Source organism: Periplaneta americana, chromosome 13 (assembly GCF_040183065.1).
Source record: "Periplaneta americana isolate PAMFEO1 chromosome 13, P.americana_PAMFEO1_priV1, whole genome shotgun sequence".
Taxonomy (NCBI): Eukaryota; Metazoa; Arthropoda; class Insecta; order Blattodea; family Blattidae; genus Periplaneta; species Periplaneta americana.
In genome coordinates, this window is record NC_091129.1 from 126,319,094 (window position 1) to 126,334,528 (window position 15,435).

General features: G+C 35.0%; 2 protein-coding genes across 5 annotated transcripts in view; one reads left to right on the forward strand and one right to left on the reverse strand.

Moving 5' to 3' along the window:
• The window catches only part of LOC138712398 (sodium-coupled neutral amino acid transporter 7-like), a 216,576-nt gene that overhangs the window by 123,592 nt on the left and 77,549 nt on the right, over positions 1 to 15,435 (forward strand). The window lies entirely within an intron of this gene.
• Positions 1 to 15,435, reverse strand: part of LOC138712390 (cytochrome b5-related protein-like) — a 58,783-nt gene that overhangs the window by 15,874 nt on the left and 27,474 nt on the right. For all 3 annotated transcript variants that reach the window (XM_069844091.1, XM_069844092.1, XM_069844090.1), the window contains exon 2: positions 1,856 to 2,121. In XM_069844091.1, coding sequence (XP_069700192.1) covers positions 1,856 to 2,113 — 258 coding nt within the window. In that variant the 5' untranslated portion in view covers positions 2,114 to 2,121. The remainder of the gene's footprint in view (positions 1 to 1,855; positions 2,122 to 15,435) is intronic.

The window sequence follows — 15,435 nt, forward strand, 5'->3', positions numbered from 1 at the left end:
AGCCCGCCATCGGTCCCTATCCTGTGCAAGATTAATCCGGTCTCCATCATCACACCCCACCTCCCTCAAATCCATTTTAATATTATCCTCCCATCTACGTCTCGGCCTCCCTAAAGGTCTTTTTCCCTCCGGTCTCCCAACTAACACTCTATATGCATTCCTGGATTCGCCCATACGTGCTACATGCCCTGCCCATCTCAAACGTCTGGATTTTAAGTTCCTAATTATGTTAGGTGAAGAATACGATGCGTGCAATTCTGTGTTGTGTAACTTTCTCCATTCTCCTGTAACTTCAACCCGCTTAGCTCCAAATATTTTCCTAAGCACCTTATTCCCAAACACCCTTAACCTATGTTCCTCTCTCAGAGTGAGAGTCCAAGTTTCACAACTATACAGAAGAACCGGTAATATAACTGTTTTATAAATTCTAACTTTCAGATTTTTGGACAGCAGTCTGAATGATAAGAGCTTCTCAACCGAATAATAACACGCATTTCCCATATTTATTCTGCGTTTAATTTCCTCCCGAGTGTCATTTATATTTGTTACTGTTGCTCCAAGATATTTGAATCTTTCCACCTCTTCGAAGGATGAATCTCCAATTTTTATATTTCCATTTCGTACAATATTCTGGTCACGAGACATAATCATATACTTTGTCTTTTCGGGATTTACTTCCAAACCGATCGCTTTATTTGCTTCAAGTAAAATTTCCGTGTTTTCCTTAATCGTTTGTGTATTTTCTCCTAATATATTCACGTCATCTGCATAGACAAGAAGCTGATGTAACCCGTTCAATTCCAAACCCTCTGTGTTATCCTGAACTTTCCTAATGGCATATTCTAGAGCGAAGTTAAAAAGTAAAGGTGATAGTGCATCTCCCAGCTTTAGCCCTCAGTGAACTGGAAAAGCATCAGATATAAATTGACCTATACGGACTCTGCTGTATGTTTCACTGAGACACATTTTAATTAATCGAACTAGTTTCTTGGGAATACCAAATTCAATAAGAATATCGTATAATACTTCCCTCTTAACCGAGTCATATACCTTTTTGAAATGTATGAATAACTGATGTACTGTACCCTTATACTCCCATTTTTTCTCCATTATCTGTCGAATACAAAAAATCTGATCAATAGTCGATCTATTACGCCGAAAACCGCACTGATGATCCCCAATAATTTCATCTACGTACGGAGTTAATCTTCTCAAAAGAATATTGGACAAAATGTTGTACGACGTCAACAAAAGTGATATTCCTCGAAAGTTACCACAGTTGGTTTTGTCCCCCTTTTTAAAAATAGTTACAATTATGGACTCCTTCCATTGTTCTGGTACAATTTCCTTTTCCCAAATAGCAAGTACAAGTTTATAAATTTCGCTATATGATGCACTTCCACCCTCTTGTATTAATTCTGCTGGAATTTGATCGATACCTGGAGACTTGTACTTTTTCCGATTTTCTATCGCAATTTCGACTTCTGAAAGCGTGGGTTCGGGTATAAATGGCTCAGCATTTTGTATTTCAGTTTCGTCCCGATCATTTCTATTTGGCCTATGTACATTTAGTAGTTGCGCAAAATAGCTTTTCCATCTGTTTAGGATTGATGGAGAGTCTGCAAGCAAGTCACCATTCTCATCCTTGAACTAAGAATAGGCATACAAATTAAAATTAACGTTTTTTATATTTCGGTTTAGATAGGCCTATCAGTAATGCATAAAATTTTATGAGCAGCGCGAGAGTGAATTTTATTCCTTCGTGTATAATATCACCCTCGGCTACGCTTCGAGCGCTGAACTTTCCACTCTAGTGAAATCCCATTTTATTCCCCTCTACCATAATTATGGGTACCTTGGTAACGCTGAGCCAGTAAGAGCCTCCAGGATGTTTGTCAATGAAGCCGGTGAGGTCGTAAAGGTCGTCATGCACTCTCCAGAGACCGTCGGCGTTATCGTCCTGACACTTTCCCTTGAGCCACAAGGCAGATGACTTCAAGGGATCATCCCTCAGACTCGGGTAGCCCAGGCCCGGCAGCGAGGACTTTTTCTCCTCATCGCGAGGAAATAGATCTTTGAGCAGACGCTGCACCTGTGTCCACTTCGCTTCCATGACATTACCTGCAAAAGAGACGTTTCCAAGTTATAAATGGCGGTTAAAAAATGTGTGGCTGTCTTGTACTTAACACAATCAAAATTTTCTCTAGTTAACGACGTCTACAGAGTGGAAGTGAAATAACCCCAAAGATTTTCAGAGCGAATAACTCATGTTGTATGTAACAAAAAAGTGGCATAACATATTGGTGGAAAGCCCATTGTTTTCTCAGAAAAAAAATTTTTTCCTCAAATGTTTAACACCCTGTTATTCGGTAAATATTCCAGTAGGACCATGATTTTCGTCCATATCTATAGAAAATCTATTAACGAATCATTTATCCCTCTGGCGTATTCCAATAGCGTTGACGGTTTTCGTGTAAATTTAATTTAAAAACCATTAATTTGAAGCCACTGAGCGATGCGGCCAGTTTACAACATTGTAGACAGAAAGGGAGATGGGAGGTAGTTCGCTAAGGCAGACAGATCTGAGTTCGTTGATGTCTTACATCTGTATTACGAGAAGAAAGAGCATTGTATTATCGGCGATGTTGCCAGACTGCTAAAACTTCCAACTCAGTTTTCTAATTAACCTTGCATTTAATCACAAAATGTAATATAGATTTCCTATTCATTTATGTTACGCTATCGACCATTTCAATCTGCGGAATTATTTCACTTCCACCCTGTATAGGCCTACTTGTATTTTCTCGTTATAGAAATATGAGAGGAAAAATATTGTAATGTTGCTAAAATTTGCTTTTGATATTTTCGTGCAGATTTAACATGCTGGTATCAAGAAAGACGGCACTTGGTAGGCAACTGTCTACGGACTGGAAGGTCCGGGGTTCGATGTTGTGTGGTGACGGGATTTTGTCGTTGCCAAACCTCCAGAACGGCCGCGAGGTTCACTCCGCCTTGGGTCTTTACCGAAGGTAAAAGGCGGTCGGAGGGTGGTGCCGACCACACCACCTCATTCTGGTATCGATGCCAAGAAAGCATGGTGTTCTATCTCCATGTCCTCCGAGTGCCCTCATGGCTTATACTTATACAGGGTGTTAAAATAGTATCCAATATTTTAGGAGGTGACAGTATGCATCTAGACAAGAAAATAATGTCTAATAAACATGGGTCCTACAACACATACTTTCTGAGTTCTGAACACTTGTTCATAGGAGGTGCTCAATGTGACGTCCATTCATGGCAATGCATTTCTCTGCCCTACAAAACAGTAGGCTACCAGATAATCATACCGTAGTTGACATCTCTGACATGGAATAATGATACGTCGTAAGGAATACTGAAAACAAAAGTTTGGTTGCGGATATGAGCGGGGTTCAGCAGAGATGGTGTTGTGAATTTTGGTAATCAGCATGTATAGCTGATGAAAATTCCCATACAGTTGAAGAAACAAGGCATCAGCACCGATTCTCAATCAACGTATGGGCAGACGTTCTTGGTGATAGATTAATAGGGCCATACGTGCTACCACAGAGATTAACTGGGGATCGTTATCAGGACTTTCTTATTAATGTATTAAACAAATTTCAAAGAGTGCGTGATTCCTTACGCCGGTGCCGAGGGGCAGAGGAATGCATTGCCATGAATGGACGTCACATTGAGCACCTCCTATGAACAAGTGTTCAGATCTCAGAAAGTATGTGTTGTAGGACCCATGTTTATTAGACATAATTTTCTTTTTTTGATGTATATTAGCACCTTCTCAAATATTGGATACTTTTTTTAACACCCTGTATAGAGTATCTTGCCAGTACCTTTGATATCGAGTAAGTGGTTTTGGTCTATGTGCAGAATCTAAGTGTATCAGTTTTATTTATTTCGGAATGGTACACATGAAATAAGATTTTTTTTTTGTGTTTGAAATTTAAAACAATGACGATCTAGGCCAAATGAGAATAAAAGATGTCCTTCGTAATTTTTTGTACATCTTAATATCTATCGCTTATCTTAATTTAAAAAAAAAATGTATAGTTCATTTAAATACTTGGTTATGAACATATCATTGGTGTAATGTGATTACATTCCGTCAGTCCAATATGAGCAAATTCTGGGTAACTTAAGGTGCTGGAGCCCAGACTCATTTCACCGGCATTATCACCTTCATTTCATTCAGACGCTAAATAACCTCAGATGTTGATAAAGCGTCGTAAAATAACCTAATGAAATAAAAAAATAATGTGATTACAAAAAAAAAAAACAACAACAAAACCGGATCACGGAGAGTTATTTGTGAAACATGCAGTGAACAGGAACAGAATTTCTCGAAGTGGAATTGTTTTAGAAAAGAAACTAAGTACAAAAGGGAAAATAGAGTGACAGCTCTAAGTCGTTTTAACAACCTAAGGTGTCAATAGTATGCATCGATTAAGGCACTGAAACTGCGAGATTACGATAATTCTGTACAAAGTCTGGATGTACAGACCCTGAAACAGAATTTGGACCACCTGAATTTTGTTTCTAGGCCTGTACCTATGTCAGTTGTCGGTTTAAAGATTTGTTCTTCGATGACGATCAAGTGTCATGCCAACTCCATATTGTGGCAATTTTAATGTGTCCGTTAGTCATATAAAATATCCGGTCAATGGACTTTAGGTAAATGCCAACAGCGATACGAAACGTCTTGTCATAGGGAAAAAATGTATAAACAAATTTAATATATGCAGAGACTAACCCAAACTAGGCGTTCAGTTCAGTTATTAAGTTAATATTGACTGAAATATCCGGATTCGGTAACTGAAATCTTGTTTACCTTTGTAGTTACTATATATTAATTTTTGTATGTTTAGTACGGTCGGTGATGTTTATTCGTTCTTACATAGAGCTAGAAACAATAAAAAAGATATTTCCCAGGAACAGTGTAAATATTTTACTATGAACCAACAAGTTGTAAGTCATGTGCGAATATGATACTGTATCTAAATGTCCCGTGTTAAAGGACAAATATAAGGATTCTAAATGAAAAGCTAAGCGTGATAATTACAATACTGCGACGACATGTTGTTGGGAACTTGGAGCATGGAATGCTGCTAATACTATTGTCAGACACAGTGTAGGAAAACGAATGATGGACTCGAGACGGTGTTCTGCAATTTGCCGGTTAAGAAGGTTGATCTCAGAGTTGGGTCACGCAAGAAACAAGTGCTTACGTAAGGGAAATTTTAAATAGCCTCAAGCGTCTTCAAACAAAAACTTGTAATACAAAATAGTCTACCCTTGACATTGTCATGAGTTGATCTGCGTAGAAATTGTTAACTACTTTAGACTTTTTAAGATTACATAATATGTTCTGAATATGTTACTTATTTCGTCAGCAATTTTACCCATATTTGCCAAAATTGTTGTTATAATTTTACCGAAGAAATTGATGTAATTTATAATTCAGTTTTCGAATGTTTTCTATCGAGGCTTACATATATCTACAATATTTAAGCAGTACAATTTCACCTCTGATTGAGGTTCTGGCTGATATGTACAGTAGTGGCAAAAAAAACCGGACCGACCCTTGTAGCTGATTTCAGAGCCTTGTTCACTCCAGAGCACGATAGACTGGTAACTAAGACTTTTGTGGTTCGAATCCTGCCTGGGAAGAAAACTTTTTTTTTTGTTCCTTATTCAAATTTATCCCCAATACTTTTCGATTGCAGCGATATTTTACTACTTAATTAACTTATTATTCCCTGAACATGAATTTTACCAGCAATCGAAAAGTATTGGGAGTAAATTTGAATAAGGAACAAAAAAAAGTTTCCTTCCCAGGCAGGATTCGAAGCACGAAAGTCTTAGTTACCAGTCTATCGTGCTCTGGAGTGAACAAGGCTCTGAAATCAGCTACAAGGGTCGGTCCGGTTTTTTTTGTCACTACTGTATATCTATTATAAGGCAATACATCTCACATGACGATATGTGTCAGAGGAAGAACAATTGTTTGTATGCATCTGAAGTCTGATTAGTGTAATATGTAGCTAATCGGCGATGTATGGATTGGAGGAGGAAAGGAACTGGCCACCCTACCCCATTATCTCCTGGTATAGTTGCCTCATGAGTGATGCCTTATTGGTGTTACTTATGAGGTTCAAACCTGTCTTCGGACAGTTGACTGAACAACAACAGTATCATTTCCAAAAAAATTAAGTTTAACTTCTTATATGAACTGGCCATTCTACTCGGTTATCTCCTGGTCTAGTTGCCTTATGAGTGATGCCTTATTGGTGTTACTTATGAGGTTAAAACCTGTCTTCGGACAGTTGACTAAACAACAACAGTACAATTTCCAGAAAATTAAAGTTAACTTCTTATATTATGAAAGTATATGAAATGATTTCATTTGTATGCCTTTTAAATGGGAGTTGGAAAATAATCTGTAGGCCTAAACCATAAACACCACTTTAAACAACACATAAGAAATGAAAACCTATGAATATAAACTATAAATAATAAGTTTTGTATTGTTTTGAAAATAAAGTATTGCTCAGGAGATTAAACTATCAATTACTATATTTTTCAATCTAAGAATTGTTTCTCGAAGCGATGGACGGAAAATGTCTACAATTTAGGAAACCCTAAGTCATCTGATTTGGTAGCACTGATCGTTAACGAGTGTTCCCACTTTGTGACTGAACATGCCACCGAGATTTAAGTTTTCTCGAATATTACATCCCAAAGAGACGTCGACTCGCGTTTTAATTTCATTATACTGAGTATAAAGATGAAATGTTGTTGTGCTGCTGAAATCGACTTCTTGATTTTCACGGAATTATATGTCTTTGGTATGTCGTCTGTGTAGCCTATGGTCCAAAAATCTATAGAACCAGAAGATATTGCACGTCAAGCATGCTCTGCTAAGGTCGATAACTTTCCATATAAAATAGGAAAAACGACCATAAAGAATATGCACTGCGGGTTGCTTACGCCAGGGGTTACCTCGTAAGAATTACAATTGGATATCTATGGTGTAGCCTATAGCAGTTTCTCCTGAATTATGCCATAGAAAGAAGAAGGAAAGGTAGAAATAAGAATAGAAAGGAAGGCAAAGGTAGAAAAAAGGACAAAAAAAGGGATTGTAGGAAGAAGAATAGGAAGAAAGAAAGAATGAAAGAAATTAAGAATGGAAGGAAGAAAGAAGGGAAGATACGAATCATAATAGAAAGGAAGAAAAAAACGATGATAAGAAAAGGAAAATAAAGGGAAATGTAGAGAGAAAAATAGGTAGAAAGAAAGAATGAAGAAAAAAGAAGAGAAAGTAGAAAAAGGAAAGGAAAAAAGAAGGAAAGATAGAGCAAAAACAAGAAGAAAAGAAGAAAGGGCGAAGGAGGAAAGCTAGGAAGGAGAAACGGAAAAAAGAAGAGAAGGTAAAGAGAAAATAGGAAGAAAGGTGGAAAGGAAATAAGGGAAGATAAAAAGAAGGGAAAGTAGAGAGAAAAACAGAAAGAAAGAATTAAATGGATAAAGAAGAGAAGATAAAGAGAAAAATAGGAAGAAAGAAGAGAAGATAGAAAGAAAATAGGAAGAAAGGAGAGATAGAGAGAAAAATAGGAAGGAAGAAAGAAAGGGAGATTTCTTACTTATTTACACATAGCTTTTAAGGAACCCGAAGGTTCATTGCCGCCCTCACATAAGCCCTCCATCGGTTTCTATCCTGAGCAAGATTAATCCAGTCACTGTCATATTCCATCTCCCTCAAATCTATTTTAATATTATCCTCCCATCTACGTCTTGGCCTCTCCAAAGGTATTTTCCCCTCAGATCTTCCAACTAACACTCTATATACATTTCTGGATTCACCCATACGTGCTACCTGTCCTGCCCATCTCAAACGTCTGGATTTAATATTCCTAATTATGTCAGGTGAAGAATACAATGCGTGCAGTTCTGCGTTGTGTAACTTTCTCCATTCTTCTGTAACTTCATCCCTCTTAGCCTTAAATATTTTCCTACACTTCTTATTCTCGAACACGAAGGGAAGATAGAGAGAAAAATAGGAAGAAAGAAAGAAAAATAGACTGTTATGTAGATATGAGAAAAGGTAGAGAAAAAAGGATGAAAGAAGAAAGGGAAGGGAGAAGGGAAAGAAAAAAGAAGGGAAGGTAGAAAGAAGGAAAGAGAAGGTAGAGATAAAATAGCAAGAAAGAAAGAAATAAAGAAACAGGGAAAGTAAAGTAGAAAGAAGGAAAGGAAAAAAGGGAAGGTAGAAAGAAAAAGAGGAAGAAAGAAGGGAAGGAAAAGAGAAAATGTAGAAAGAAAAAAATAAGGAAAAACTAGAAAAAATAGGATAAAAAGGAAAGGAAGGAAGCAGGCAAGGAAAAAAAAGGGAATGTAGAAACAAGAAAAGAAAAAATAATGTAAGGGAATGAAAAAAATATAGAGGAAGGTTTCCTATATCGCACCAGTTCTAAGTTTTTTATTTTTTGTCAGGAAGAAGAATAAATGTGTGCAAATTCTGTCTTCAGAATCCAATTGTCTACAGTTTTTGAAATTTGATCCTATTTTTTAAATATTTGATTCAATGAATTTTAATTCAGTTGCAGTAATTTAATTAATGGGTTGCAAATGGGGCGATATAGGGGACCAGTTTCCAAAATCGTACTGCAGGTTGTCAAAATCGCACCATAGTTATTTTTAATGAAAAATAGCAGACTAAGAGTTTCAAACCTATTTTGAGTTACGTATTTTACTTCAAAATACAAACTACAAAAACTAGAATATAGCTTCTGAAACACACTGACAAACAAAATTAAGAAATATATAATAGAAATAAGTGGTAAGAAGTTACATTGATTAGAATGTTTAACGATTATTTGAATTGTTACCATGAAGTAGCAGAATATAATACTGTAAGTACATTGAAATTGCAACAGCTTTCAGTTCTCAAGTGTTCATTTGCTACAGAAGTCGCATACAAAACATCCTTCACCACCTTTACTAACATCGGCACATGCTTCATGAGCCCACTTAGCACACACAGAACACTTGATCATATCACAGTCTACTATATACAGTCACGAAGCTTGAGTTTTGAGTGTGCTAGAAACAATAGACTGTGACGGTAATATTTTGCATTGCCTGTAATGAGGCGATATTAGCGATCCTAGTGGTGAGCAACTATCTAATGTTTGCATATTTACTACGTATTGAGCTTCGCGACTGTATATGCTAGACTGTGATCATATCTTCTAATAAGTGGAACCACATAAAAAGCAGTACCAGTCGTCCTTTGTCACATAGACGACAACATTTTCAGAAGAAAACAGTTGTTTTTTTAGATCTGAGTATTCCTTTCCTTTTTTTGGTTCCTTCTACAGTTTTTGCTTTTGCACTGGTTTCTTGATTTTGAGAACACTGTCCTGCTTGCTTCTGCTTCTGTTCTTCTAGGTTCCATTTGTGTGGACTGCTCGTAATTACAGCAGCCTTTTGAGCTCCTTTGTTTTTTCTTTTCGTATAGCCTATGAATTTATATTAGGTAATTTTGTCTCATGTCACGATTTTTTCTTGAATCGAACGTTGCATTTCTGAGGGACTTATTGGGTAACGCACGTCATTTAGCCACACCTCGTATATATTAAGTCGTAATTCCCACTGTTCTTTGTATGTTAATTCACATTGCAACATCACAGGGTTTTTGTCACTATGCAAAACACGACAGAATTAAGTGACGTGCTTCAGCTGACTGAAAAAGAATTCAATGTGAAGGCCAGAAAATCTGATGCCTACGAGTCTTCTCCTGCCTGTATTGCCTTTCCAGAAAACTATACCGCACAACGCACCTACTTTATGTACCGTAAAAACGAATGCCTCTCTACTCAGATTAACACTTTTCTCACATTCTGTTCGATGGACTAAATACACAATGAGATATTATTACTTCGCAAACTCAGAGTTCAATTTCTGGCAGTTACAGGGAATATTTATAGTAGATAAGGAGATCTGGACAGGTAACTGTTTTTCGAATACTTCGGTTTTCTCCCTTGTCGATTCAATCTTCATTTATTATGGCCAGGCTATCACCTCATTGCTTCAGACTAACTTCTTCAGCTTTAAAACAAGCGATTGGGTTCTTTGTGATGTGAATACACGCTTATAATTTTGTAATTACGCCTACGCTTTAGCAATATAAACTAAGTAGGCTCCAAAACTATATAAACGATTCGTATTATACCAATTAAGAAATTTTCCATTTATCGAAATGATAACAGCTCTCTGTAAGTCACGGATAGTCTGTTCATTTTGTAACTTATTTCTTTTATGTTGTGTGCATTATTGCCCTAGATAATTTTTCTTTTATTATGAAAATATGTAGCCTATGTTGGACAGCATACAAAGAGAACAGATTCTGTAGGGCCTATCATAATGAAGGAGGCGTGTTTCAGAGGGAGATATTTTTCTAACGTCTGTCTACTAACAGACTGCCACAAAGAGAGAGCATATTGTACAATAGATTATTGAAAGTACAAATAACAAATACAACAGTGATAAGAAATGATTGAATAAATAATTTCTAATTAGTTATTTGAAGATCATTGTAGACCGTAGTCCCGCGCCGTGGCGTCGTGGTCTAAGGTATCCTGCCTAGGACTCGCGTTGCAGAATGCGCGCTGGTTCGAGTCCTCATGAGAAGAAATTTTCTCATGAAATTTTGGCCAGTGTATGGGACCGGTGCCCACCCAGCATCGTGATACACTTGGGGAGCTACGATAGGTAGCGAAATCCGGTTACGCAAACCAGCTATAACGGCTGGGGGACTCATCGTGCTAATCACACGATACCTCCATTCTGGTTGGATGATCGTCCACCTCTGCTTCGGCATGTAGCCGTGAGGCCAGCAGCCAGCTGGTCGGTCTTGGCCCTTCGTGGGCTGTAGCGCCACGAATTATTATTATTATTATTATTATTATTATTATTATTATTATTATTATTTTTATTGTAGACCGTAAAGTTGAATTTTCATTCTCACTATTTTTAAAATTATTTTGAGTTTTTTTTATTATTAGTGCGAATTATATTTCAGACACTTCAATTGCAGATACCTGCAGATGTAGCAAGAAGTTTCAAAACAATTTAGGGCCGTATTCATAGACATTTTTAGCGCGGGCTTTCGGTGGATTATCAGCGTATTCATAAACCAGTGTTAGCGATAGGATATGATTTGAATTCTGTACTAGTAACCACTGGATAGCCGGGGCTAGCTTAGTACGCTCGTAGCGCGTGCTGCGAAATGTCTATGAATACGGCCCTTAGAGTTTACGATGAAAATGGCTTTTAATGTGTATTCACTAGCTGTCTAAGATACTTTATCTTCTATTGCCGATTTAAACACCATTAAAATTACATACCTTGCATACCGTACTTAAATTCAGTAGTAAAATATGAATTAATATTCTGGGCTGAGTCATCTGAAGCTAAACATATTTTTATTTTACAAAAACCTTAAGAAGAATGACAGGTGTACATAGAAGGACATCATATAGAAAGATTTTCCAAAATTTAGACATTTCTATCAGTGGAAGGGAAGTTAAGAAGGAAACAACTAAAGTGGTATGGACACATGGTGCGAATGGGGGAAGAAAGAAAACAAAAGAAAGTAATGGAAGGGAGAAGGGGGAAGAGAAGACCAAGCACGATGTATATGGATAATATTGAGATGATGGCAAGGAAAAGAGGGAAAGGAGTTGAGGAACTGAGAAGAATGGCGAGGGATAGAGAGGAATGGAGGAAATGGATTGAGAAAGACCCGACGCCATGAGGCAAAAGGAAAATACGAAGAAAAAAGAGAAGAAGAAGAAGAAGAAGAATAAGAATAAGAAATTTTGACTTTACCTCGCAATACATTCCATCTCTGATAATATTTTGTGTTAAATATTAAGATATACATTTAGTAATATTGGAAATATTCATTATTTTAATACAAGATACCATTCAGCTCTCCATCTACCCTCTGTTGGTCTCAGCTGTTACAAAGTCAGAATTCACTATTTATGCATTACGGTCTTCAGTGTACTGCCTCATTATTTTGAAGCTTTGAAGGGCAGAGAAAATTAACAAAATGTCTTCACATTCATATCTTTACTCAAATGATATTGCTTATACTTATAAATTGAATTAATGTACTTATTATGTATTAAATTTGTGCGTTATGCATATTTGTATAAATTTTTATTTGTTTCATATCTCGAAGCTGCAATGTTGGTATAAAATCTCTATGGAATACAATAAATGAAACTAAAATACTATACGCATTATGCGTTATGCATATTTCTATAAATTTTTATTTGTTTCATATCTCGAAGTTGTAATGTTGGTGTTAAATCTCTATGGAATACAATAAATGAGACTAAAATACTATGCGCATTATGCGTTATGCATATTTCTATAAATTTTTATTTGTTTCATATCTCGAAGTTGCAATGTTGGTGTAAAATCTCTATGGAATACAATAAATGAGACTAAAATACTATGCGCATTATGCGTTATGCATATTTCTATAAATTTTTATTTGTTTCATATCTCGAAGCTGCAATGTTGGTGTAAAATCTCTATGGAATACAATAAATGAAACTAAAATACAATACGCATTATGCGTTATGCATATTTCTATAAATTTTTATTTGTTTCATATCTCGAAGCTGCAATGTTGGTGTTAAATCTCTATGGAATACAATAAATGAGACTAAAATACTATGCGCATTATGCGTTATGCATATTTCTATAAATTTTTATTTGTTTCATATCTCGAAGCTGCAATGTTGGTGTAAAATCTCTATGGAATACAATAAATGAGACTAAAATACTATGCGCATTATGCGTTATGCATATTTCTATAAATTTTTATTTGTTTCATATCTCGAAGTTGCAATGTTGGTGTAAAATCTCTATGGAATACAATAAATGAGACTAAAATACTATGCGCATTATGCGTTATGCATATTTCTATAAATTTTTATTTGTTTCATATCTCGAAGCTGCAATGTTGGTGTAAAATCTCTATGGAATACAATAAATGAAACTAAAATACAATACGCATTATGCGTTATGCATATTTCTATAAATTTTTATTTGTTTCATTTCTCGAAGCTGCAATGTTGGTGTAAAATCTCTATGGAATACAATAAATGAAACTAAAATACAATACGCATTATGCGTTATGCATATTTCTATAAATTTTTATTTGTTTCATATCTCGAAGCTGCAATGTTGGTGTTAAATCTCTATGGAATACAATAAATGAGACTAAAATACTATGCGCATTATGCGTTATGCATATTTCTATAAATTTTTATTTGTTTCATATCTCGAAGCTGCAATGTTGGTGTTAAATCTCTATGGAATACAATAAATGAGACTAAAATACTATGCGCATTATGCGTTATGCATATTTCTATAAATTTTTATTTGTTTCATATCTCGAAGTTGCAATGTTGGTGTAAAATCTCTATGGAATACAATAAATGAAACTAAAATACAATACGCATTATGCGTTATGCATATTTCTATAAATTTTTATTTGTTTCATATCTCGAAGCTGCAATGTTGGTGTTAAATCTCTATGGAATACAATAAATGAGACTAAAATACTATGCGTATTATGCGTTATGCATATTTCTATAAATTTTTATTTGTTTCATATCTCGAAGCTGCAATGTTGGTGTTAAATCTCTATGGAATACAATAAATGAGACTAAAATACTATGCGCATTATGCGTTATGCATATTTCTATAAATTTTTATTTGTTTCATATCTCGAAGTTGCAATGTTGGTGTAAAATCTCTATGGAATACAATAAATGAGACTAAAATACTATGCGCATTATGCGTTATGCATATTTCTATAAATTTTTATTTGTTTCATATCTCGAAGCTGCAATGTTGGTGTAAAATCTCTATGGAATACAATAAATGAAACTAAAATACAATACGCATTATGCGTTATGCATATTTCTATAAATTTTTATTTGTTTCATATCTCGAAGCTGCAATGTTGGTGTTAAATCTCTATGGAATACAATAAATGAGACTAAAATACTATGCGCATTATGCGTTATGCATATTTCTATAAATTTTTATTTGTTTCATATCTCGAAGCTGCAATGTTGGTGTTAAATCTCTATGGAATACAATAAATGAGACTAAAATACTATGCGCATTATGCGTTATGCATATTTCTATAAATTTTTATTTGTTTCATATCTCGAAGTTGCAATGTTGGTGTAAAATCTCTATGGAATACAATAAATGAGACTAAAATACTATGCGCATTATGCGTTATGCATATTTCTATAAATTTTTATTTGTTTCATATCTCGAAGCTGCAATGTTGGTGTAAAATCTCTATGGAATACAATAAATGAAACTAAAATACAATACGCATTATGCGTTATGCATATTTCTTTAAATTTTTATTTGTTTCATATCTCGAAGCTGCAATGTTGGTGTAAAATCTCTATGGAATACAATAAATGAGACTAAAATACTATGCGCATTATGCGTTATGCATATTTCTATAAATTTTTATTTGTTTCATATCTCGAAGCTGCAATGTTGGAGTAAAATCTCTATAGAATACAATAAATGAGACTAAAATACTATGCGCTTTATGCGTTATGCATATTTCTATAAATTTTTATTTGTTTCATATTTCGAAGCTGCAATGTTGGTGTAAAATCTCTATAGAATACAATAAATGAAACTAAAATGATACTATGCGCATTATGCGTTATGCATATTTCTATAAATTTTTATTTGTTTCATATCTCGAAGCTGCAGTGTTGGTGTAAAATCTCTATAGAATACAATAAATGAAACTAAAATGATACTATGCGCATTATGCGTTATGCATATTTCTATAAATTTTTATTTGTTTCATATCTCGAAGCTGCAATGTTGGAGTAAAATCTCTATGGTATACAATAAATGGAACTAAAATACTATGCGCATTATGCGTTATGCATATTTCTATAAATTTTTATTTGTTTCATATCTCGAAGCTGCAATGTTGGAATAAAATCTCTATGGTATACAATAAATGAAACAAAAATACAATGCGCATTATGCGTTATGCATATTTCTATAAATTTTTATTTGTTTCATATCTCGAATCTGCAATGTTGGAGTAAAATCTCTATGGTATAAAATAAATGAAACTAAAATGATACTATGCGCATTATGCGTTATGCATATTTCTATAAATTTTTATTTGGTTCATATCTCGAAGTTGCAGTGTTGGTGTTAAATCTCTATGGAATATAATAAATGAGACTAAAATACTATGCTCATTATGCGTTATGCATATTTCTATAAATTTTTATTTGTTTCATATCTCGAAGCTGCAAT